Genomic DNA, 26,800 nt, shown 5'->3' with positions numbered 1-26,800 from the left:
CAGGCCACAGAATTGGCTCCCACATTTACCTAAAGTCCATTCTCTGTCAGGTGTCTTCATGACAGTTTGCCAGTACCCTGAGGACATTTATAGTTCACACCTGTGGCCCCAGCTTAATAGTGTCTCTCATGCTTCACGAGCAGAACTCTGGGCTAGGAGATAAACAGTACCAAAGGATTTAGAAAGTGAGAGCTGTCATGTTGGAAGGGCTGTGGGGAGGCCTGAAGATCAGGCTCCCTGTCTGCAAATGCCTGAGCAGATATGGTTTGAGGGCCCCCAAGAATTAGGACCCATGTGGAGGGTCTAGGCTTCCCCGTGCCACACTGGAAGAATTGTCTTGGGCCACACGTAAAATACACTAACACTAACAATAGCCGATGAGCTAAAAAAAGAAAAAAAATCCCCAAAAAACTCATGATGTTTTAAGAAAGTTTACAAATTTGTGTTGTGCCATGTTCAAAGCTGTGCTGGGCCACACGTGGCCCACGGGCTGCAGGTTGGATAAGCTTGGCCTGAGGGATGGCCTGGGGTAGGTTTCAGCTTAATCTAAGGCATGGTTCTCTTTCTCTTGACCCTTTCCCCAACTAACTTTTTAACTTTTTATAGATTTAGAGGACGTTGCAAAAATAGTAGAGTTTTGTGTACCTTGACCTAGTTTGCCCCAAGGGTTACTTGTTACATAACTATAGCACACTATCCAAAAAAAAAAAAAAAAAGAATGGTTTGTGTGTATAGTTTTATGTCAGCTTATCACATGTATAGATTTGCATAACCACCGCTGCAATCAAAATGCAGGCTATTCCATCACTGCCAAGTTCTACCTTCTTCTAGGCCAAGTGAGCTGGCTCATGCCTGTAATCCCAGCACTTTGGTAGGCTGAGGCAGGCAGATCATTTGAGGTCAGGAGTTCGAGACCAGCCTGGCCATCATGTTGAAACCCCATCTCTACTAAAAAAAACACACACACAAAAAGCCAGAATGGTGGCGCCTATAATCCAAGCTACTCGGAAGGCTGAGGTGGGAGGATCGCTTGAACCCAGGAGGTGGAGGTTGCAGTGAGCCAAGATCATGCCTCTGTACTCCAGCCTGGATGACAGAGCGAGACTCCATCTCAAACAAAAAAAGAAAAAAAAAATCTACCTTCTTCTACACCTTTATGGTCACCTTCCTACCCACTGTCTCCCCCCCACCAATCCCTAACCCCTGGCAATTATTAATTTGTTTGATAATTGTGGCATTTGAAAATGTCATAAAAATGGAAAATGACCTTTTGAGGTATTTTTCACTCAGCAGAATGTCCTTGGGATCCACCCAAGTTGTTGTGATAACCACTAGTTCATTCCCATGTATTGCTGAGTAGTAATATTCCACTAATCCGGTAGTATGGATGTACCATAGAGGTTTTTTTTTAACCATTTACCTATTATAGGCTGTTTGGTACAGTCTAGGGCTATTACAAATAAAGTTTCTTGGAACAGTTGTGTCCAGGTTTCTGTTTGGACATAAGTTTTCATTTCTCTGTGTTAGATGCCCAGGAATGCTATTGCTGGGTCATATGGCACTTGCCTGCTTTGTTTTTTAAGAAACTGCCAAATGCTTTTCCAGAGTGGTTGTGCCACTTTACATTCCCACCAGCAATGCATGAGAGAGTGTTTTTCTGCATCTTTGACAACATTTGGTATTGTCACAAGTTTTTATCTTAACTTGCATAACCTGTGTGTAGTGATACCTTCTCATGGTTTTAATTTGCATTCCCCCAGTAGCTAGTGATGTTGAGTATCTATTCATGTGCTTGTTTACCATCTCTACAAAAAACTAAAAAATCATCCAGGTATGGTGGCATATGCCTGTAGTCCCAGCTACTCAGGAGGCTGAGGTGGGAGGATCACTTGAGCCCAGAAGGTTGAAGTTGCGGTGAGCAATGACCATGCCACTACACTCCAGCCTGGGTGACAGAGTGAGACTGTGTCTCAAAAAAAAAAAGAAAAGAAAAGAAAAGAAAAAGAGTTTGTTGGGATTTTGATAGGAATTGTGTTAAACCTGTTTATCAATTTGGGGAGAATTGACATTTTTACTATGTTTACTTCCAATCCATGAACATGGTATATCTTTCCATTCATTTAGATCTCTGTTTTCTTTCATCAGCATTTTGTAATTTTCAGCATACAAATTCTGTATGTTTTGTTAGACTTATACCTAAGTGGCCTTCATAAGGTAATAAGAAAAATGGAATTAATAGTCAGCATTTTAAACCTGAGAAATATTTGTATAAAAATTTATATTTAGGAAATTAGAAAGATATTGCCACCCTATGCCTGCACTCTCATGTGAGGGCAGATGGAGCTGAGCAATGGCTACTCCCATGGCATGGGATCTCCCAGCTCCACCCTGCCCACTTCCTTCAGTGTTGACAACCTGGCCTCTGTGAACATTTATATTTCAATTCCTGATCGAGAAACAGATTTTTAAAAATTCATCCATAATCCTGCATCCTGCCACTTCAGGCCAACCATTATTCAAATTTTGAGATTTTTTTTTCTTGTATGTGCATATGCTTTTCATGTAGCTTGAGTCATATTGTACATACAATTCTAATATATCCCCAATCTGGAGGTGAGGCATGGTGGTTCATTTTCTTGTGTGGTTTGTCACGTGTATTATCATCTTGTCTCCAGTAGGTATTTACCATAGATGTCCAATACACCATGGATTGTGAGTGTGCCCTTTCAGAGCACTGTGACATGAGCATCTTCAGGAGATGCTATGAGTTTCAGTAGCTCCAGACTCATTTTCATATTATTTTTCAGTTTTGAGTTCCCATGAATTTGGCCCCAACCCTACTTAATGCAAAACTGTTGTTTTATTTGTTTTGCTGGTGATTTTCTTTCCACCTATAACCCTGGATGGATGACTAGATTCCTTTTCTTTTCCCTGGGCCAGTGGGTGGAGCTTTTCTGGTGCTAGTTGATGGATGGAGCAGCTCTTTGTGGATCTGACTTGATGCAGGTCACTCCTTTCCACTCTCAGCTGGAATGTGGCCAGGTACCCTGTGCTCCCCCTAGATGGCCAGTCCCCATTGTGGTGTGGCTTTCATCTGCATGCATGTACCTTTGGCTCCACTCCTTCCAGGTCACTTAGCTTCAGCTCCTGCCAGGTCACTCACACTGTGTTTCCTCTTTGGTTTTGGCATCAGTGAATTTCCTTTGTTTGTTTTATTTGTTTGTTTGTTTGTTTGTTTTTTGAGACGGAGTCTCGATCTGTCGCCAAGGCTAGAGCACAGTGGCATTATCTTAGCTCACTGCAACCTCCACCTCCCGAGTTCAAGCGATTATCCTGCCTCAGCCTCCCAAATTGCTGGGACTGCAGGTGCCCACTACCACGCCTGGCTAATTTTTGTATTTTTAGTAGGGATGGGGTTTCACTATGTTGGCCAGGCTGGTCTCGAACTCCTGACGTCAAGTGATCCTGAAAATGCAGTCTGCAGGATTCAGCCCCTCTGTCCTACAGAGCAGAGCCGGGGATGGGCAGGAAATGGACCTGAGACACAAGGGCCCAGCCTGGCACTAGACCCAGAACACCTGCGGGTGAAATAAAGAGCCTCGGTTGCTGGCTCCGTGCCTTTCTCTGTGACCCACAGGAGATGTAGGGACTGAGCCATGGCTTGGGATCAAGGCACCAATGGGGGGACATGAACCAGCCTTTGCCAGACTGGGAACGAAAAGATGGGGACCCTGCCAGGTCATGCTGCTGACAATGCCACTGGTGTCCATTGCCCCTGCTGGGCATGGCCACTCCCTGCCTCTTCCTGCCTGCCATTGCCACCGTAGCAGAGTCTAAAGAGTCCCCATGCTAACGTGGTCTGGGCAAGGTTGGACAGCGAGCCTCCTTTCCCTGGTGGTGCACCCCATGAGAGGCGTCCATAGGAGGGTTGTTGGAAGTCATATTGAGTTTTCAGCAAAACAGCACCCTCCTTTCATCTCCTCACTCTCCACAGGACCCAGAGGTGGATTCACATAGCAGCCCACAATCTATATGCAAAATCCCCCAGCCTTCCCTGACCGGTGCTTCATGGCTGGTCAGCTTCTTTCTCTTCCACAGTCCTTAGACCCTGCTCAGCTAGACTCTGTTAGGCCCTCACCCAGCCACCAGCTCTCTTCAAAGTCCAGCCCAGTTCAGCTGGGATCCAGTTTCACTTTGAACAAATGGGACCCAAACCAGATGGCATACTTCCTTGTTTCATGACCAGGATATTCTCTCGCTCTCTTTCTCTCTCTCTCTCTCCCCTTCCCTCTCTCTGTCTACCCTTTTCTGACCATATTGCATAATCAGCCTCATCTGCTTATACAGGTTTTCTGGTGGCTGTTTTCCATACTGGTTACCACTGTGCTGAGCATTAGAACAAGGTATAGTGTCATGAAGCTTCTTTTGTATTTTCTACTTTACAAAGTGGATCCAAAAAAACTGCTTGGAGCATAACTTGGTTGAGAGGAGATATTTGCTCTTTCGGTTTCTCTGCAAAGGTCCTTTGTGTACTTACGTTGCTTCAACATGTGTTCATAAATCAAGAGTTTGAAATAATTTTATTTTCTTCATTTGGTCATTCAGTAAATATATATTTGTGTCCAGGCTCATTGACCCATTGCAACCATATAAATGTGGACTAATTCCCAGGCTAGCTTAAAGCCAGTGTAATCCATAGGCCTGTGGTATGAGCTAGCCTCTGAACCTATCCACTGCCTGGAGCATTGGATAGGAAACACAGATTTAGAGAACTCATCTCCTCTTTGCTGCCAAACCACATGCTGTCCCCCTGAGAACATGGTATCATGGGAGCCTGCCCACCCCTTGTGACTGGCTGGGTGCTGGGGTCATTCTGCTATGTGGACTGTGCAGACTTTTGGGCTGAGGAAGGGAGCTGGCCTATGTTTAATTTTTTTTTTTTTTTTTGAGACAGAGTCTCGCTCTGTCACCAGGCTGGAGTGCAGTGGCGCAATCTCGACTCACTGCAACCTCTGCCTCCCAGGTTCAAGTGATTCTCCTGCCTTAGCCTCCCGAGTAGCTGGGACTACAGGTGCCCACCACCACACCTGGCTAATTTTTCGTATCTTTCGTAGAGACAGGGTTTCACCATGTTGGCCAGGATGGTCTCCATCTCCTGACCTCGTGATCTAACCCCCTTGGCCTCTCAAAGTGCTGGGATTACAGGCGTGAGCCACCGCGCCCAGCTTTAGTGTTTTTTTAATTGTATCAATAATACATGAACAAATGGTCATTTTTGAAAATTTAAACAATGGTATAGTATGGAACTATATAAAGTACAAAGTGAGAGCCTCTCTTTTCCCGTACGCCCAATCCCGTGCCTCTTGCCAAATATGACCACTACTAACAAACATTTTAATTGCATTTGCAAATATATAGATTTATACATACATCCATATACAGGTTTTGTTTTATTATGTTTTACATAAATTTGGATCATCTTGCTTGTATTATTCTGCAGCTTGTTCTTTTTCACCTGTTTTTTTTTTTTTTTTGGAGAACTTTCCCTGTCAGGACATATAGGTCTACTGCATTGTTTTTTGTTGTTGTTGTTTGTTTTTGGAGACGGAGTCTCGCTCTGTTGCCCAGGCTGGAGTGCAATGGCATGATCTCGGCTCACTGCAACCTCTGCCTCCTGGGTTCAAGTAATTCTTTGCCCCAGCCTCCTGAGTAGCTGGGTTTACAGGCGCCAGCCACACGCCTGGCTAATTTTTTTGTACTTTTAGTAGAGACAGGGTTTCACCATCTTGGCCAGGCTGGTCTTGAACTCCTGACCTCGTGATCTGCCCGCCTCAGCCTCCCAAAGTGCTGGGATTACAGGCCTGAGCCACCGCACCGGGCTTACTGCATTGTTTTTGTTGTTATATTTTCTTCTTTGTTTTTTTATGGTGATAAAATATACATAACATAAAATTTGCCATTTTAACCATTTTAAAGTATTCAATTCAGTGGTATGAATTCTATTCACAATGTTGTACAGCCATCACCTGTGTCTACTTCCAAAACTTTTCCATTATCCCAAACACAAACTCTGAAATCATCAAGCAATTACTCCCCATTTCTCCTCTCCCACCCCTTGGTAACATTGACTCTACTTTCTGTCTCTATGAATTTGCCTGGTCTAGCTATTTCACATAAATGGAATGATAAATCATTTGTCCTTTTGTGTCTGGCTTAATTCACTGAGGATGATGTCTTCAAGGTTCATCCATGTTGTAGCATGCATCAGCATACTGCATTCTTTGTAATCGCTATAAATTATTTCATTGTAAGAATGTAGCACAATTTATATAATGAACCTATATACATGTCCCATATTGAAAATTGTGCCAAATATGTCACGGTTAACAACTGTCTGAGGCTGGTGCACAGGGGGATAAAATAATTTACCAAAACAGTATTGAGTTTAGAAAGGCAGATTTATTTAGAGAAAATGGGGAGCTACATTGAAAGGGAGCAACGGGTGAGACAGCAGAAAGAAGACTGTCTGCAAAGAGGCAGGAGCTGGAGGCGGAGTTTTCTAAGGTTGTGCCGCTTGAGCTGAATGCTTGCAGACAGGATGCCTGGGTGCAGGTGGGCTGTGAGCTGAGTGTTTGTAACAGGATGCTTGAGTGCTAGTGAGCTGTTTGTGGTTGACCCTATTTCTCAGAACATTCGCTCCCCACTACTGTTGTTTCTGTTTCTGCTAGTGACGCCCATTTTTCAATGTTTTTTTCTTTCTTTTTTTTTTTTTGAGTCAGAGTCTTGCATTGTCGCCCAGGCTGGAGTGCAGTGGCCTGATCTCAGCTCACTGCAGCCTCCACCTCCCGGGCTCAAGTGATTCTCAAGCCTCATTCTCCCAAGTAGCTGGGATTACAGACACCTACCGCCACACCCGCCTAATTCTATTTTCTGTGTGTAGAAGCTATATACTGAGAATCTTGGTACACAAATCTTCATGCACATGTGAAAGCATTTTCTAGGATATAAGTAAAGTAAGACGAATTGCTGCATGAAAGAATAAATGTTTTTAAAACTTTGAGGCCAGGCGCAGTGGCTCATGCCTGTAATTCCAGCACTTTGGGGGACCGAGGCAGGCAGATCACCTGAGGTCAGGAGTTCAAGACCCAGCCTGGCCAACACCAACTCCCTGTCTCTGCTAAAAATACAAAAATTAGCCGGGCATGGTGATGGCCACCTGCAGTCCCAGCTACACGGCTGAGGCAGGAGAATCGCTTGTACCCGGGAAGTGGAGGTTGCAGTGAGCCGAGATCTTGCCATTGCACTCCAGCTTAGGCGACAAGAGCAAAACTTCGTCTCAAAAAAAAAAAAAAGTTGATAGCTATTGTCGTATTGTCCTCTAAAAGCGAAGTACCAATAGACCCTACCACTCACAGTTTATATAAATGCCCTACTTCACATACCCTTACAGACTGTATTTCAATCTCTTAAAAGTCTTCCAATCTAATGATCAAAAACTATTTTCTGGGCTGGACATGGTGGCTCATGCCTGTAATCCCAGCACTTTGGGAGGCTGAGGCAGGTGGATCACCTGAGGTCAGAAGTTCAAGACCAGCCTGACCAACATGGTGAAACTCCGTCTCTACTAAAAATACAAAATTACCTATGTGTGGTGGTGCGTGCTTGTAATCCCAGCTACTCAGGAGGCTGAGGCAGGAGAATTGCTTGAACCTGGGAGGCAGAGGTTGCAGTGAGCCAAGATCGTACCACTGCACTCAGCCTGGACAAGAGTGAAACTCCTTCTCAAAAAATAAAAATAAATAAATAAATAAAAATTGTTTTGTATTTAATCTAATTGATTTATTCGTTGGACTTTATGTACAGTGTTTTAGTTTAACTGGACCTTCTCTTGTTTTCCTTAACCTTTTATTGTGGAGAATCTCATATTATTTTAATTATTTTTATTTTTAGTACAAAAAATACAAAAATTTATTCTAAAATGCCACTGTTACACCACACATACACATACATACATTTCTATATATAATTTGAGTTCTTTTAAAAACTCTTTATTTTGTACTTTTGACCTCTTATCTATGCTTGAGCCACATGGTTTTAGATCCTGTAGATTTATTGTTTTGTTATCAGATAAGGCAGATAAGGCAGATAACCTCTTATCAGGTTTCTCTTTATTGATTTTTTTAAAGCAATTTTGGTTTTTCTTATGCTTATTCTCTCTCCTAATGATTTAATAATTTTTAATCAGCATGTTAAGATTTTGATTAGAATTTCATCAAATTTATAGACTAATTTAGAGATAAATAGTGACTTTATAGTAATCAACCCTTCCAGTCACGAATATGGTTTTGTATTAGGTTCATTTCCACATATTTTGCTATTTTTTCTCCCGTTTTCGAAAGGATCTTTGTTTCTCCGTGCATTTTACGATTGGTAATGGCTGGTGCTTAGGAAAGCTTTGGTTTTTATAAGTTGATCTTGTGTCTGACTGGCCACTTTACTGAACTCACATTTCAGACGTTATAATTTTTTTCGTGTTGATTATTCTGGATTTCCTGGTTGGCAGACATGTCATCTGCAACTGGTTTTTCTGTTTTTAGGCTAATGCAGAGTCAAGTAAAACCTGGCTGAAGGGGAAATTCACTGAACTCAGATTACTACTTGATGAAGAGGAAGCGCTGGCCAAGAAATTCATTGATAAAAACACGCAGCTTACCCTCCAGGTGTACAGGGAACAAGCTGACTCTTGCAGAGAGCAACTTGACGTCATGAACGATCTCTCCAGCAGGGTCTGGAGTATCGGCCAGGAGCCCGATCCTGTCCAGAGGCTTCAGGTAATGCTGGGGTCACTGCTCTTACAGCTGCCACCTGCCACCCACACTTCATCTCAAGTATTGTGGCATTGAGCACAGTATTGACACACTAAGCAAGTACACGGACTATTGTCTTGTCACCATGTAGACTGTCTTGACCCCACACAAGTGGTCAAGAGAATATACATTGTTAGGAAGATAAAACACATCTTGGGCTAATTAAATAATATTAACGGCCACCAATTTCAAAGGCTCCTGTGTTCTGAGCACGGTGTAGCTTAGCACTAATATTCACTAGAACTCTGCAAAGTGGGCTCACCCCATTTTATAAACAAGAAATTGAGGCTCAGTGAAGTGACTCACCTGATCTCACACAGCTGGTAGGTGGCAGAGCTGGTATCAGGTCTGGCTGTCTGTCTAGGTCTGTCTGACTCTAAACCCACAAGGGACCTTGCCTGGCCCTCTGCCTGTATAGTCTTTTTTTTTTGAGATGGAGTTTCTCTCTTGTTGCCCAGGCCAGAGTGCAGTGGCGCGATCTCAGCTCACCACAACCTCCGCCTCCTGGGTTCAAGCAATTCTCCTGGCTCAGCCTCCTGAGTAGCTGGGATTACAGGCATGTGCCACCATGCCTGGCTAATTTTGTATTTTTAGTAGAGACAGGGTTTCTCCACATTGGTCAGGCTGGTCTTGAACTCCTGACCTCAGGTGATCCACCCGCCTCAGCCTCCCAAAATGCTGGGATTACAGGCGTGAGCCACCGCAACCGGCCTGCCTTTATAGTCTTAAATTGAGACATCCCTCCTGAAAAGGCAGGTGTCCTTGCAGCTACTGAGCACATTTCAAAGGCTGAGTCACAGTTGGCTCAATGGTACTCCTGGGCCACTGGGCTTTGTTGAGGAAGAGTCTAAGAAATAGCCCCTGTGGCAGATCACTTGAGGCTGGAAGTTTGAGACCAGCCTGACCAACATGGCAAAACCACCTCTCTACTAAAAATACAAATATCAGCCAGGCGTGATGGCATGCACCTGTGAGGCTGAGGCAGGAGAATCACTTGAATCGGGGAGGCAAAGGTTGCAGTGAGCCGAGATCGTGCCGCTGCACTCCAGGCCGGGTGACAGAGTGAGACTCTGTCTCAAAAAAAAAGGAACTAGCCCCCGGGATACTCATTGCTACATTTAGGGAAAGCATGTTGTTGAGGATGGTGTTCCTGTCTATTTTTTTTTTTTTGAGATGGAGCCTTGCTCTGTCACCCAGGCTGGAGTGCGGTGGCGTGGCGTGATCTCGGCTCACTGCAAGCTCCGCCTCCCGGGTTCATGCCATTCTCCTGCCTCAGCCTCCCGAGTAGCTGGGACTACAGGCGCCCCCCCACCACGCCCGGCTAATTTTTTGTATTTTTTAGTAGAGACGGGGTTTCACCATGTTAGCCAGGATGGTCTCAATCTCCTGACCTCATGATCTGCCCGCCTTGGCCCCCGCAAAGTGCTGGGATTACAGGCGTGAGCCACTGTGCCCGGCCGATGGTGTTCCTGTCTTTAGGGAACCGTGGAAGAAACTCTTGTCTGGTGTCAATATCCCTGTGCAGTCACTTCTGCACTAGAATTGCTTTTCCACTAATAGAGCTCCTCCTGTTTCCTTCTTTGCCTTGGGAAGTTCAGAGCCAAATCTGCTTTGACTAACCAGACTAAGGTTTCATGGCAAACACTTTGTGTCTGATTTTTTCTTTGCTTCATTTTTCTCGCTATAAAGAAAAATCTTGCCTTATTAGAGGACCTTCACAAGACACTTTAAAGGCTGTGGGACAAGGCAGGGTACAACTAAAAGTGGCACCAACCCTAACCACAGATTAGTATGGGCTCTGGCTGGAAAATAAGACAGACAAATAAGCCAGTCAACACACAACCAGCCCAGCCAGTCCCCAGCTGGGGATTTCCACTCTTGTGTCTTTATGTGGCCTCAGTCGGTTCAGCCTGCGTCTCATTATCAGCTGTTTGAGCCAAATTCTGGATGAGGTGTTTTCCTAGGCATAATGGGTATTGTGCTTTAAGAGGGGCAAGATGCACAAAGTGTTACATTTAATTGTCTCTTTTTAAATCATGGTCATTTTTAGGGCTATGGAATACAAAGGAATCCTTCCATGGAGAAGCATGCTAGTCTCACATCAGAAAACGGTTTCAGGGCTTTGTCATCTTTTTTTTTTCAAATTCTCTTGGGCCAAAGCTAATGATTTTAATCATTCACCATTCCCACCTTCTATGTGTTCATTCATTTATTCCTCAATACGTACTGAGCCAGGCCACTTGCTGGACATTAGGAGCTCACAGTTGGGTGGGGAGACTTACTCAGAAACAGTTATTTACAATACAGCTTAAACAATTTTGTAAATATGAAGCTAGCGAAATTATGTCCAAGAAATGTCTGACACTCTCTGGCTGGGAGAAGGATGCAGTCTGGGAAGACTTCTAGGAAGAGGTGATGGTAGGGCTGGGTGCTGGACAATGAGTAGGAGCACACTGTATATAGAGAGGACGCAGAGAGGACAGACAGGAACTGTGTACATGTGAGAGTTTGGCAGGCTAGGGAACCAGTTGGGGTGCAGCCTGACTTGAGGAGGGGTGAAGGTATAAGGGTGGGGGGATTGAGAGACAGCTGGATCCACAGGCCATAGTTAGTTCATGAAGGCCTTATGTGCCATGGAGTTCAGACTTTGTCCTGTAATGAGATAGGAGACAGGAATGTTTGTTTGTTTGTTTGTTTTCGAGACAGGGTCTCACTCTATTGCCCAGGCTAGAATGCAGTGGCTCAATCTCAGCTTACTGCAACCTTTGCCTCCCAGGTTCAAGGGATTCTCCTGCCTCAGCCCCTTGAAGAGCTGGGACTACAGGCACGTGCCACCATGCCCAGCTAATTTTTGTATTTTTAGTAGAGACAGGGTTTCATCATGTTGGCCAGGCTGGTCTCAAACTCTTGACCTCAAGTGATCTGCCCACTTGGCCTCCCAAAGTGTTGGGAGGCGTGAGCCACTGCGCCCAGCCCAGGGGAGTGTTTTGAACTGAGGGATGAAAGCATTCACATGGTCAGATTAGTGCTTTAAAAAAGTCACTTCAGAGATACAGTGGAAGATGGACTGAGGAGGCCAGGATGGGAGGCTGGAAGGGAACTTGGGAGGAGGCCACAATGTCCAGGAGAGAGATGATGGTGGCCTGGACCAAGACAGGGGCGGTGGGGATGGGGAGAAACAGGCAGGTCAAGAGATGCCACAGGAATGGAGATTGGAATTGGAGAATGAGTAGGAGGAATCCCCAGATGATGCCTGGGTTTCTGGCCTGAGAGATGAAGGGCTGGGATTTCTGTTCTCTGAGTCTGCAAAGGCAAAAAGTGGCTGTGCTCGGTTTCATGCATTGATTTATTCCATTATACATATGTTTTGAGAACCTGTGTGTCAGGTCTGGTGCTAGCTGCTGGAGTTTGGGGTTACCAGGTGGTGCCATGTGTCCTCTATCGACCCCTCAACCTACCCTACTCATCTGCCCTCTGAGCCCCCTCTCACCTCCCTGGAGCTGCTCCCTGCCCACCCTGGACTTCCTGCTAGTGCTCGGTCTCCCCTGGCCAGCTCCATTCCAGCACTCTGGGTGTGACCTTAGGCCTGGTTCCCCACCAAAATGAGGTTGGACTCAGACTCCTGGCCTCCTAGGCTGAATGGGGCTTGCAGGCCATCTCACAGCCCCCTCCCAATGTACAGCATGCTGCCAGGTGGGACCTGCCGCTGCCCAACAGCCAAGTGCTAGGCCACCCTCCCTCCCTCCTGAGGCCCCCATCTGTCCACCCCTTCTCCGGTGGGCAGCACTGCCACTGCCAGCCAAGCCTGATCACCTGAGGCAGTCAGCTTCCTTCCAACTCCTGGCCAGGACAGTGCTTCAGAAAATGCAGCCATGGTTCTTACCTGCAAACATGAGAATCCACTGGAACTGTTTTAAGCAAGAAAGGAGTTTATGGAAGAGTATGAGATAGCTCACAGGATCTCCAGGAGGGCCAGAGAGTCGGGATGGAAGATGAACAGCAGGAATGAAGTCCAGACTCCAGCAGGGGTTGGTGCCAGTATAGGCCCCACGGCACCTCTGCTGGGCAAGACATCACCATTCACACCACTGACCAGAGCCCCCACCACTGCTGTCCTTGAGCACCACATGCCACCATCACTACCTTCACCCTCATTTCCAAATCCATGCTTTGGCTTGGAGGCGTCTGGTCACACCTAGAAGTTTTCTAGCTTCTCCTTAGTGAAGCCACATACCACAGGAAGGTATTGAAGAGGGGCTGCCCAGGCGCAGAACAGGACACATGTCCCCTGAGGTGGCCACATCCCCTCAGTCAGCACTGCAGCTGAACCTTGCTGGCCTTTGGTGTCCTTCTTAGAACATGGTTTCCTGCTCCACCTTTGAATAAGCTCCAGGGGCTCTTTCCCCAGGGAGACTGACCTCACCCTTTTTGTACCTGAGGCAGACCTGTGGCGCAGTGTATGTGAGGCTGAATCCTCTCTGGGAAGGGCCCCGTGTCAGCCTGACCCCACCTTCTGCATGCATAGCTGGCACAGAGTAGGCTCAATGAACACGGAAGGAAGGAAGGAAGGAAAGGAGGAGGGATGGAGAGGGAGGAATCCCCAGTGCCAGCACTGAAAAACCGCACCTCCACATGGCTCCCACCTGCGGGTGGATGCTGTATGGTCTCTCCAGGGCTCTGCTCCTGCGGGCATGGCCTGGGCTGACCACAGGTGCCAGGCCAAGGTGGAGCCTGGGCATGCTGGTGTGGGTTTGTTCCTGGGTGCAACACAGGAGGCTGGGATGCTGCCTGCATCTCCCAGAGCCACCCTCACCCCCGTGTGCCCACACAGGCATACACGGCCACCGAGCAGGAGATGCAGCGGCAGATGAGCCTCGGGGAGCTGTGCCATCCCATGCCCCTCTCCTTTGAGCCCGTCAAGAGCTTCTTTAAGGGCCTCGTGGAAGCCGTGCAGAGTACATTACAGACGCCATTGGACATTCGCCTTAAGGAAAGTAAGTCACCGAGTGACCAACTGTGTGTCCTTAACTCCCCTAGTGCCCTTTAGCCCAGAGGCGAATGCAAAGATCATCTCCCTACATCCTGTCTCTCCCACACTGAGGCCCTTGGCTGGGCGGTCAGGGGCACCTGGGCCTGGTGCCCAACCCACCCTCACCACTTCACCTCCAACCCTTCCTGAGACTGAGACCTGCCCTTCTCCAGTCACACTGCCCTGCTTCTGCCCCTCAGATTGCTCCTGGGAGCCTGCCACATCTCAGCCTTGCTCTGAGCTCCCAGCTGGAATGACCAACTCTTCCTCCTCCTCTTCCTCTGGCTGGGGCCAAGCCTGGCACCCCTTCGAGGCAGACTGGCATAGCTGCACCCACCTGGGAAGCCCTTTCCTGCCAGCCCAGCACTGACTCACTCTCTCTTTTGGTCATCTCCCCCTCCCTTCCCGCTCCAGGGCCTGCCCATGTCCTGCTAGAGGGTGCTCATGAAGTGGATACATGGACCCCCTCCTTGCCCCTTGTAAGCACGTGAAGGGCAGGAACCAGCTTTAGGTCCAACTCTGAGGTCCCCCCAGGGCCTGGCACAAAACATGTACTCAAAAATATCTGTTCTTTGATTCATTTATGCGTTCATTCATTCATTCACCTCTGCTATCATGATTCATTCAGAACGTTTACCAAGCCCCTTTTATGTGCCAAGCATAGCAGGGCACAAAACAAAGCTCCCTCTCCTCTTTTGGTGCTCACAGTCTTCGTAGGGGAAGACAGACAGTACACAAATATGTCAGGTGACAGGAACTGCTATAAAGAATAATAAAGGCCGGGCGTGGTGGCTCACGCCTGTAATCCCAGCACTTTGAGAGGCCAAGGTGGGTGGATGATGAGGTCAGGAGTTCGAGACCAGCCTGGCCAACATGGTGAAACCCCATCTCTACTACAAATACAAAAATTAGCCAGGCATGGTGGCATGCACCTGTAATCCCAGCTACTCGGGAAGCTGAGGCCGGAGAATTGCTTGAACCCGGGAGGCGGAGGTTGCAGTGAGTTGAGATCATGCCACTGTGCTTCAACCTGGGTAACAGAGCAAGATTCTGTCTCAAAAATAATAATAATAATAATAATAAACCAGCACAGGATGGAAGACAGGAAAGTGACAAGGAGAAGGAGCTGTTTTATATAAGCAGTTGGGAAGGCCTCTGAGAAGGGGACACTCAAGGTGGCCCAAAGGAAGCTTTCGTTCTGCAGGTTCTGTGGGTCTGAAGGGCCAGAAAGCACAGTGGTCATAGGCATGGCCTCTGGAGCTAGGCCTCCTGGGTTCCTATCCGAGGTCTACAACTTGGAACCCTGCTGAACCCTGCCATCTTAGACACGGCTCCTCCCTTTTCCATGCCTCTGTTTCTGCATCTGTAAAGTGGAGACCATAATGCAGTCGCCTCTCCTGGGCTGCTGTGAGGATTAAATGAGCTCTTACACATATAGCGCTCAGGCATAATAAGCACCATGTATGTCTTGGTGATTATGATTGCTGCTGCTGTTATATCTGGGGGAGGTATTCTAGACAGAGGGAAAAGCAAGGGTGGAGGTCCTGATGCGCAATGGGAGTGAGCTGGCCATATCAAAGGAGCAGCAATGGGGACAACAGGAGTGGACATAGGGTCACAGGGGAGAGAGGAAAGAGATCAGAATCCAAGGATTTTGACGTGGGCAACTCGCAGAAGGAAACTGTCATTTTCTGAAATGAGAAAGAGCATTTAGGACTGGAGCTCACTCAGCACCTCCCCAGAAGTGCCTTCTGCCCCCATCACTCATCACAGGGGCCTGTAGAGATCTGTGGGAAGCCCACCTGCAGGCTGTTTAAATCAAGTTTTGCCTAAAGCTCCTCCTTACATCTTTTAAGTTCGGCCTGTTATTTTTGAAGTGAACCTGTTAGATTTGAGAAGTTGGACTTCCCACGTGGTGGTATCGCCTCAGCAGTAGGACCTATGATTCTAGAGTTCTGGAGAGAGGGGAGAGGCTTTTGCCTTGATGAAAGAACAACTTCAGCCAAATTAAATTTAAAGGAGTTTAAATGAGCAATGAACGATTCATGAATCCGGCAGCCTTCTGAGTCACAGTGCGCTCAGAGACTCCAGCACAGCCACATGGTGGAAGATTTAGGGACAGAAAAAGGAAAGCGACGTACAGAAAACAGAAGTGAGGTACAGAAGCAGCTGGATTGGTTACAGCTCGGCGTTCGCTTAATTTGAACACAGTTCGAACAGTTGGCTACATCTGATTGGCCAAAACTTGGTGATTGGCACAAGTGCAGGCTACGGTCTGTTTACACCTCGACTTGTTATTGTTCACGATGTACAGAAAAATATTTAGGCCGAACTTAAAAGACGTAAGGAGGAGCTTTAGGCAAAACTTGATTTAAACAGCCTGCAGGTGGGCTTCCCACAGATCTCTACAGGCCCCTGTGATGAGTGCTGGGAGTGATGGGGGCAGAAGGCATTTCTGGGGAGGTGCTGAGTGAGCTGCAGCCCCAACAGCTGGGAAGGAGGCAACCTGGGCAAGGGGGGAAGGGTGTGGGGGGGCTGTCCAGGCAGAAGGCACAGCAAGTGCTAAGGGCCCCGGGTGCCCCTGCTGTGCCCGCTTGTTGGGGTAGCCTCCCCTCCTTCTTTCTTTCTGAGCACTCAGGCCTTCCTGAGGACTCAGCTCTACTTTCTTGTTTTCCATCTTTACCCTGGAATCTGCACATCTTCCCTGAGTCGCCGCCCATCCTTGAGTGTTAGATCCAGTAGTTGTTTGCGCCTCAGCTTCTCCTCCTATTTAGGACTCTCCCACACCAGCCTCGTCATCCTGGGGTTTTCCTGTCCCTGTAAATTTACATAAATCCCTTAAATCTGCCTGGCTCTTGGGCAAGATTATGCGAATCTCCAGTTGTGTGGTATTTTTAGCATGTCTTATTTGTCTGCTTGCGTGAGCTCCAGGCGCTCATTTCTCAACAATTCCTTACAGGCATGAACTGCCAGCTCTCGGATCCTTCCAGCACCAAGCCAGGTACCTTGTTGAAAACCAGCCCCTCACCAGAGCGATCGCTATTCCTGAAATGTAAGACCCCCGGGAGTGGGGATAGGGTGGAGACAGTGGAGATGGTGGGATGTTGGGTGGAGGAGGATCACGGAAATGGAGGTCCCTCTTTTTTTCTCATTAGAATTTATTTATTTATTTTAAGAATTTGTTTGTTCAAAAATGTTTATTATTAAAGGCAAGTGGCCGGGCGCGGTGGCTCACACCTGTAATCCCAGCACTTTGGGAGGCCGAGGCGGGCGGATCACGAGGTCAGGAGATCGAGACCATCCTGGCTAACACGGTGAAGCCTTGTCTCTACTAAAAATACAAAAAAAGTTAGCCGGGCGAGGTGGCGGGTGCCTGTAGTCCCAGCTACGTGGGAGGCTGAGGCAAGAGAATGGCGTGAACCCTGGGGGGCGGAGCCTGCAGTGAGCCGAGATCGCGCCACTGCATTCTAGCCTGAGTGAAAGAGCGAGACTCCGTCTCAAAAAAAAATAAAAATAAAAATAAAAAAATAAAGGCAAGTAAAACAATACATGTTCATTGTAAAAAATTAGAAAACAAAAGAAAAAAGTTACTCATAATCCCTCTTCTGTGAATAACTGCTATTATTTGTCCTTTTAGCTTTTTTAGCACATCTAATATGCATATAATGATATATTTAATATATCTTTTTATTTTACAAATGTGGTGTCATACTATACATACTGTTTTGTCATCTGTTTTCATTTACTGATATATTATGAACATATATATATTTGGGATTTATTTATTTATTTATTTTTTATTTTTTATTTTTTATTTTTTATTTTTTTTGAGACAGAGTCTCGCTCTGTGGCCCAGGCTGGAGCGCAGTGGCGCAATCTCGGCTCACTGCAAGCTCCGCCTCCCGGGTTCAAGCAATTCTCCTGCCTGAGCCTCTCCGAGTAGCTGGGACTACAGGCACCCGCCACCACGCCCGGCTAAGTTTTTTGTATTTTTAGTAGAGACGGGTTTCACCTTGGTCTCGATCTCCTGACCTCGTGATCCGCCCGCCTCGGCCTCCCAAAGTGCTGGGATTACAAGCGTGAGCCACCGCGCCCGGCCTATATTTGGGATTTATACAGTGAGCCACTGTGCCCAGCTAATATCACTCTGTGTGTGTGTGTGTGTGTGTGTGTGTGTGTGTGTGTGTGTGTGTGTGTCAGTCTTGCTCTGGAGTGCAGTGGTGCAGTCATGGCTCACCGCAGCCTCGGCCTCTTGGGCTCAAATTATTTTCCCACTTCAGCCTCCCTCATAGCTGGGACTATCAGTGTGTGCCACCATGCCCAGCTAATTTTTTATTTTTATCATTATTTTTAGAGGTTGCATGGCATTGCATTGAATGGATGTGTCATATTTAGCCAATCTCATAATGTTGGATGTTACATTTTCATTTCTAAAACAATGCTGTAATAAATGTCCATTCTCATACACATTTGTTGAATTGAATTAATGAATGAGAATGAACACACCATACCTCATTTTCAGATTATTTTTTAGGAGTAATTTCTCAAAGTGGAATTACTGGGTATCAACCTAAAGAAGACTCAATCTAAAGAAGGCTCAGTATCCAGTTAGCAGAGTTTATTCAAGTGCAAAGTAACCATCAGGAGACAGAGGGAAACCAAAGAATGGTGATCAGTTCTCCTGGTGTTGGGAGGCGGACAGTGAATATCAAAACAGAGGCACTGAATAGATTTACATTTTCCATACAAAGGCTAACATACTGATTTAAAGGCTGGGCACGGTGGCTCACACCTGTAATCCCAGCACTTTGGGAGCCCAAGGCAGGTGGATCACTTAACGTCAGCAGTTCGAGACCAGCCTGCACAACATGGTGAAACCCTGTCTCTACTAAAAATACAAAAATTAGCTGGGTGTGGTGGCAGGCGCCTATAATCCCACCTACTCAGGAGGCTGAGGCAGGAGAATCGCTTGAATCTGGAGGCGGAAGTTGCAGTGAGCTGAGATCACACCACTGCACTCCAGCATGGGTGACAGTGAGACTCCGTCTCAAAAATAAATAAATAAATAAATAACATACTGATTTAAGATTTGATTGGCTACTATTGATTACACCCTAAGGGGTTAACATCCAATTGAAAACAGGTAACAATCAAAAGGGTCTCTATCACCAACGTCATTTAGTGTAGGTTTGAATGAAGAATAGGGAGTCTGGTTAATGTATAACATCTCAACACAAAAGTCAGAAAGTAATGGTCACGCACCAGAGAAGAAAAACAGCCACATTATGTGACTTAGTTTCCAGGGCTTAACTTTTCCCCTTGGCATAATAAATTAGGAAAGTCCTGAAATTTTATTTTCTTTTTACACTGGACATGAATTTTTAAGGTAAACTTTAGTTGAAATATAACATGCGTAAAGAAAAGTACACAAATCGCCGGGTGCGGTGGCTCACACCTGTAATCCCAGCACTTTGGGAGGCCGAGGCGGGTGGATCTTGAGGTCAAGAGATCAAGACCATCCTGGCCAACATGGTGAAACCCCATCTCTCCTAAAAATACAAAAATTAGCTGGGCATGGTGGCATGCACTGGTAGTCCTAGCTGCTTAGGAGACTGAGGCAGGAGAATCGCTTGAACCCGGCAGCCGGAGGTTGCAGTGAGCCAAGGTCGCACTACTGCACTCCAGCCTGGCAACAGAGCAAGACTCCGTCTTAAAAAAAAAAAGTGCACAAATCAAAAATGTGCAGCTCAATCAGCTCAATGATTTTTTAAAAAGGAAACATATTTTGTAACCACCTTCAGATCAAGAAATGGAAATTTCCACTCCCCAGAAGTCTTCCTCATGTGCCTTCTTCTTTACTGTCCCCAAAGGGGATCCACTCTCCAGACTTCTAGGACTATAGGTTAGTTTTACCTGTTTTTGAACTTTCACTAGGTCATTCAGACTATACCCTTCTGTGTTTTGCTTCTTTCACTCATTATGAGATTTATCCATTTTTGTATATTGACATACTGAGTGGCAGTTATAAATTCACTTAGTACCTCTAAGCTATCTACAGATTATTTGGGTTTTTGTGTAAATAAGCATGTCACCTATGAATAATAATCTTTCATTTCCCCAGTCTTTATTCTTGGCTTTCACTTCTTTTTCGTGCCTTGAGTTACTGTCTACTACATTTAGAACATTGTTGAATAGAAGTGGTTATAATGAGCAGCATTTTCTCCCCACCTTAGATATATATCCAACAGAAATGCATACATATGTGAATCAAAAGACCTGCACAAGAATGTTATGTGACCGAAACACAGGTTCAGTTGCTCAACACTTTGCAGAGTTCAATTAACAAGAGCGAGGTCTGGTATAAAGAAAGTGGTTTTATTCCAAAGCTTAGCTTAGGGGAAGAGGTACAGGCTCCTCCTGTCCTTAACGGTACCGCCTCGCTTTTGAGGCAGAAAGCAAAGGCTTTTAAATGGGGTCTTTGTATGAATGGCATCCAGGGGAGGAGCAAACAGATGGGGGTCTATGTGACTCATTTTGATGCCTTTTCTACCAGGTGGTTGAGCTGGTGCCATTGAGGGCAGAACTAGGTTGTAATGTGGCCGTTGTCTTGAGATGCTGTCCAGGTGGAAAGGTTCTGTTGCAGGCATACTTTATGTTGTAAATTGACTGTTGTCTCTTAAGGCAATCTCCTGGTGGGAGAAAGTTCTGGTTCTGGACCCTCTAAGTAGGTAGATAAGTTTGCCCTGTAGGGAGTCTCTGGTGAAGGGAAGGTAATGGTTATAATTACATTTCTAAAGAGCTAAGTAGAGGCAGGGCACAGTGGCTCACACCTGTAATCCCAGCACTTTGGGAGGCTGAGGCAGGCGGATCACCGGAGGTCAGGAAATCAAGACCAGCCTGGCCAACATGATGAAACCCTGTCTCTACTAAAAATACAAAAATTAGCTAGGCATAGTGGCAGGTGCCTGTAATCCTAGCTACTAGGGAGCCTTAGGTAGGAGAATCGCTTGAACCTGGGAGGCCGAGGTTGCAGTGAGCCGAGATCGCACCACTGCACTCCAGCCTGGGCAACAAGAGTGAAACTCCGTCTTAAAAAAATAAAAATAAAGAGCTAAGTAGGAAGTGGGAGACAGGAGAAAAAGGGGGAAAATCTTAAAAATAACTCATTCCCTTTTTCTTAGAAAACTCAGTCTCTGTTACACGTTTACAGTTATAGCAACATTAGTCACAATAGACAACACCGAAACAATCCAAATGTCCATGGAAAACTGTTTGGCCTTGTTTATGAAAGCTGAACATCCACATACCCTGTGATCCAGACTTAAAAAAAATAAAAACTTCATGTGTACATACATTGTGTAATGCAAAGAGAAATGTTAATGGGAGTTTAAATCACTACAAACTTTGGGGAGGATAGTTTTGCAATATGTATCAAAGGCCTTAAAAACAATCATACCCATTGACCCAGCAATTCCTGTTTTAGGAGTATATTCTACAGAAGCAATCAGATACGTAAAAATGTAATTGTATTAGTGGTTTCAAAAGCTTTTTAAACAGAGGACTAAGTTATGTGTCCAAACATCAAAATTTTAGAATCTCCACTAAAATGCTCTTGTGAAAGGATATTATTTGATGTGTCAAAATGCCTCACAAGTAGATCAATCAATTTTAAAAAGCAGATTACCTAACGTCATGTATGATGTGACACCAATATTAAGAAAAGCTATAAAAATTAGCCAGGCGTGATGATGGGCGCCTGTAGTCCCAGCTACTCGGGAGACTGGGGCAGGAGAATGGCCTGAACCTGGGAGGCGGAGCTTACAGTGAGCCGAGATCGCGCCACTGCACTCCAGCCTGGGCAACAGAGCGAGACTCCATTTCAAAAAAAGAAAAAAGAAAAGCTACAAAGCAGCAAGGGGAGGGGAAAGATAGGAAGTACACACACCCTAATGTTAACAGTGATAGGATTAGGCCGGGCGCGGTGGCTCACGCCTGTAATCCCAGCACTTTGGGAGGCCGAGGCGGGTGGATCACGAGGTCAGGAGATCGAGACCATCCTGGCTAACACGGTGAAACCCCGTCTCTACTAAAAATACAAAAAATTAGCCGGGCGAGGTGGCAGGCGCCTGTAGTCCCACCTACAAGGGAGGCTGAGGCAGGAGAATGGCGTGAACCCCGGGGGGCGGAGCCTGCAATGAGCCGAGATCGCGCCACTGCACTCCAGCCTGGGTGAAAGAGCGAGACTCCGTCTCAAAAACAAAAAAAACAGTGATAGGATTATTTTTAATTAAATTTGTATTAATTGGCAACAAATTTCACGGCACAAAATACAGACAGTATAAGGGATGTGCAGCAGAGTGATCTCTGCTTCCCCTTTCCCCAAGCCCCCGCCCCAGGGGCAGTCGCGGTTTAAAGGGGTCTCTCACTCCCTCCTTGGGCCATTTCAGCGCTTCGCATTTTGTGCTTTGCACGTGCGTTGGTGGGTTCCCGGGGGCGGGGCGCCGCGCTGGCCCCGCCCACCAGTTGCGTCCCTTGTCTCGCCCCCTGCAGACGCGCGCACGCCCACGCTGGATCCTGACACGATGCACGCGCGCCTGCGCCTGTCCGCCGACCGCCTGACGGTGCGCTGCGGCCTGCTGGGCAGCCTGGGGCCCGTGCCCGCGCTGCGGTTCGACGCGCTCTGGCAAGTGCTGGCTCGCGACTGCTTCGCCGCCGGCCGCCACTACTGGGAGGTTGACGTGCAGGAGGCGGGCGCCGGCTGGTGGGTGGGCGCGGCCTACGCCTCCCTTCGGCGCCGCGGGGCCTCGGCCGCCGCCCGCCTGGGCTGCAACCGCCAGTCCTGGTGCCTCAAGCGCTACGACCTCGAGTACTGGGCCTTCCATGACGGCCAGCGCAGCCGCCTGCGGCCCCGCGACGACCTCGACCGGCTCGGCGTCTTCCTGGACTACGAGGCCGGCGTCCTCGCCTTCTACGACGTGACGGGCGGCATGAGCCACCTGCATACCTTCCGCTCCACCTTCCAGGAGCCGCTGTACCCGGCCCTGCGGCTCTGGGAGGGGGCCATCAGCATCCCCCGGCTGCCCTAGGGGCCAGGATCGGCGTGACAGCCTCCAGGTAGGCCGCAGCTGCCCAGTCTCGCCTAATCTACCTAGATCAGCGTGGCCGGTCCCCTTACTGCCTGCTTCTTAGGGCCCTCTCCCTGCCCCAGCTTTCCCCGACCAATCACGCCTACCGTGCTTTGAAGGTTTCTTCTCCTAGGCTAGTTTCAAACAGGCCCTAAACAAGTCTGCTGCTGCCCTCTCATCAGACCTCCGCACCCCCACCCCACCATCATTTACACTACTTTAATCCAGTTCCTTCAAAGTGGTACCCCCACAGGTAAGCCCTCAGCATCCTGAATACATCGTAATCCGCAGCCTGGGAACCTTCTCCCTCGTACAGCACAGGAACCTGACACATAGTAAGCACACAGTAAACGTTTGTGAATGAATGAGAGTTATCCAGCCCGGACTCTCGAGTGTCTTGAGGTTCCGTGAATCTACCGCTTCCTCCCCACCGATTTCAGCTTGTCCACATCACAGCTCCCTCCAGAAGCTGCAAGAGCGTCTTAGCAGTTCCTGGTCTGAACCCTTTCCCAGTCCTCATCTTCCACCCTAAAACTAGAGTGATCTTTCTAAAACTTCACTTAACCTCAGCTATGAAAAGGCTTCCAGGAGTTTCCATGAAATAACAAAAAAAATACAAGCGCCTCACCTTAGCATTCAAGGCTTGTCTACTATGCCCAAAATTACTTATCCTCACCTAGCTCCTACCACTCTTTTTAGAGACTCTCCAGTCAGAAATGTGTCGCATAGTTCCACCTCCACACCTCTCTGCTGCCAGCACATTCATGCAGAAAAGTCTTTTCACCTGTCTCAGTCTTCCCCAGGCTTACCTGCACCAAGAAGTCTAACCAAGGAACAGGAATCTCACTATAAGAGCCACAAATCTGGGACCTGTCTTTCCAACTAAATTGGAGGCTTTGGAAGGGCAGCTTTGTCCTATACTCTCTCCACCCTGAAAAGTTCAGAAAGCCCCTTCCCTCCCAAGCAGTGAATTAATAACCAGCAGGTGCCTATCACTGAGTCACAGAAGAGCTGAACTGGGCGGGCCTCACAGGTCACCCAGCCAGATCTCATCTGGGGAGTCTGAGGTCCTGAAAGAAAGAGCTGTGTAAAGTTACCCCGCGGTGATATAGGGGGGCCAGACGTGTGCCCCATCCACCCGCCCCCAGACAAGCATCTGACCTGTCCCCTGGCCCAGCCCTTAGGCCCAGCTTTCAACCTGCTTACTCATTTCTCAGGGGATGTTGGGAAGGAATCAGCAGGTGACAGTTGCTAAGCAACCAAAGGGGGTGGTGTTTCCCAACTGTCTTAGGACAAAAAGGGGAAGAGCACCCTTAGATCCAGATGTTGCCAAGGAAACCCAGAGTGCCCAGCTGTCTGGAATGAAGTGACAGAAGTAGAGAACAGTAGGCCCTCACAGGGAGGCCAGCTCCTCTAGCAGGGAGGGGGAGGCCTCTTCCCAGGGCCTGTGTCTCCATTCTGAAGGTCTGCGTCCTGTTTTGTCAATTCCCTAGACGGTTTTGAAGTTATATTCTGTTAAAGCATCTTCATAGGTGCTTGGTGGGAGGCCAAGGTCGCCGAATCCTCGTGGTTTAAACAGACTTTCAGTGCATTAGTTTGAATCATATAAAACTGACAATTTTCAATAGTTTTTGAGTTAAAAATGGCACTTTTGACATGAGACAATGTAGCAGAATACCAGGCAGACAGAACCTTGCAAACGCCTTAACTTCTAACCAAAGACTTTAAAACTCTGGCTGGACAGAGTTTTAAAGCACTATGCTGCAGGATCGTGAGAAAAAGGGGAAATTAATTCTACTAGGAATGGCCCAAACTGAATTGTGACAGACAGAGGGCATTCCTGACAGAGGGAAGATGAATACACTTGACCCCAACATTTTGTCCATCCCTGATGACCAAGACCTCTTCCCAGACCCACAGCTGCAGAGGCCAAGTAATAACAGCTCTTACTAGTTTATAATGCACTGTTTTAATGCTTTATGACTAAACTCATCTGATCCTTTCATCACCCCTAGGGGGTAGAAAGTTATCCCAATTCTACACATGGCAAAATGGAGACCCAGACTCACTTGCCCAAGGTCGCACAGCTAGTGGTGGAGCTGGAGTCTGGGCCCAGGCTGTGAGTTCCAGGTCTGTGCTCATGGCCACCAGGCCCTACTGCTCAGGGTGAATGCAGCTGGTCTCTGGCCAGTGCCTGGAGCTCTGGCCCCTCTCGTGGAGCTACTGCCTATGATGCTTTCCTAGTGCCTGGTTACTCTGCGAGACTTGAGTCTACCTTTGGACTGCCTTCCTTGGGGTCTGAGATGAGGCCTTATGGCCCAGAGGGAAACTTGATTCAAAAGTTTGGGATTCATGTAGCAGAGACAGAGCTAGACTATAAAAGTCACGAACTAGCTGTGTCTAGGCCCGTGATAGCCAGAAAGCGGCAGTTTCAGTCCATAATCAGTTGTGTGACCAGGGCTAGTCACTTTTTACTTCTCAGTGCCATCTATAAAATGGGGATAATAGCACTAACTACCAGTGCTGTGAGGCTCAAATGAGCCAAAGGTTATAAACTTGCCTTAAAACTATAGTCCTATACAAAAATTAGCCGGGCGTGCTGGTGCGTGCCTGTAATCCTAGCTACTCAGGAGGCTGAGGCGAGAATTGCTTGAACCAGGAGGCGGAGATTGCAGTGAGCCAAGATCACACCACTGCACTCCATCCTGGGGGACAGAGCAAGACTCTGTCTCAAAAAAACAAAAACAAACACATATATAGTGCTGTATCATGCCAGGATTTATCAGCATTCCCAAGGGAGCTTGCATGGTACTGACCGAGTGCTGAGACTACTGGTATTCCCAGCTGCCACGTGGCAGCAGCAGGAGCTACTAGAATATTCTCAGCACAGGAATGAGGCTTCCTTGGTTTCCATGTCTGTAAGGGTTACTGATCACTTACCTTATTCTCCTTCATACTTGAATCTGTAGACATTTCTTTATTGATATGGCAAATTGCTTGCAGATAAGATATTTTTAAATGACAGCAATTTTCTAATATTTGGTTTAATAAAATGTGAATAATGTCCCTTTTAACCATGGTCTTCACTGGGAGTTCATGTTGTTTCAAGTCCCTAGCACCCAGACCTGGAAGGGCCTTTACTCATATCCTATTCCTTACGCAGCCTTCTGGTAGTAGTCAGCTGCTCCCTGATTAACTATCTGCAGGGATGGGGCATTCACTGCTTCTGAAGATAACTCATTAAAGTTCTCACTTATGTGTAGACAAACCCTGACTCCCACCTGTTCCCATCCAAGATAGTATTATAGCTTGAACTCCTGGTCTCAAGCAATCCTCCCGCCTCAGCCTCCTAAGTAGTTGGGACTACAGGCTCACACCAGCATGCCTGGCTCACATACCACCTTCTAACATATTGTGTGACTGAATCACTGTGCTATGGATTTTTATGCATCTTGCCCCATCTGAATGGAAGTTCCCTGAGGAAGGGATTGGGGCTGTTCATGGCCATATCCTCTGTGCCTAAAGCAGTGCCTGGCACAAAGATGGCCCTCAATATTTGTTCAGAGAAGGAACACATGCCATTTCCCTCTCTTTGCTCTGAGAGGAGTGCTTTCAGCATTTTCTGCCTACAAGATCCTTTGACCAATCCTTTCTCTGATGTGGAGTGACTGCTATACAATGCCAACTAAACATAGAGGCCAAGGGCAGGAAAGGGATAAAGACAATGGAGAAGTAAAGGGCTGTAAGGAAGTGAAAATGAAGGCTTAAAGGAAAGGACC

The 26,800-nt window shown here is 47.2% G+C and overlaps 1 protein-coding gene across 8 annotated transcripts in view; it reads left to right on the top strand.

Annotated features, from left to right (window-relative positions):
* Positions 1 to 26,800, top strand: part of TRIM14 (tripartite motif containing 14) — a 51,323-nt gene that overhangs the window by 10,727 nt on the left and 13,796 nt on the right. For 4 of the 8 annotated variants that reach the window (XM_058445060.1, XM_058445062.1, XM_058445061.1 and 1 more), the window contains exons 3-6: positions 8,598 to 8,831; positions 13,699 to 13,861; positions 16,856 to 16,948; positions 22,447 to 23,010. In XM_058445060.1, the coding sequence (XP_058301043.1) occupies positions 8,598 to 8,831; positions 13,699 to 13,861; positions 16,856 to 16,948; positions 22,447 to 22,982 (1,026 nt within the window). In that variant the 3' untranslated portion in view covers positions 22,983 to 23,010. Of the gene's footprint in view, positions 1 to 8,597; positions 8,832 to 13,698; positions 13,862 to 16,855; positions 16,949 to 22,446; positions 26,322 to 26,800 lie in introns of those variants that run through there. The other 4 variants (XM_032164648.2, XM_058445063.1, XM_058445059.1 and 1 more) reach the window with 3 other exon arrangements.

This window comes from Hylobates moloch, unplaced genomic scaffold, assembly GCF_009828535.3.
Source record: "Hylobates moloch isolate HMO894 unplaced genomic scaffold, HMol_V3 SCAFFOLD_10, whole genome shotgun sequence".
Lineage (NCBI taxonomy): Eukaryota > Metazoa > Chordata > Mammalia > Primates > Hylobatidae > Hylobates > Hylobates moloch.
The sequence above is the reverse complement of the archived record's forward strand: the minus strand, read 5'-3'. Positions and strand labels throughout refer to the sequence as shown.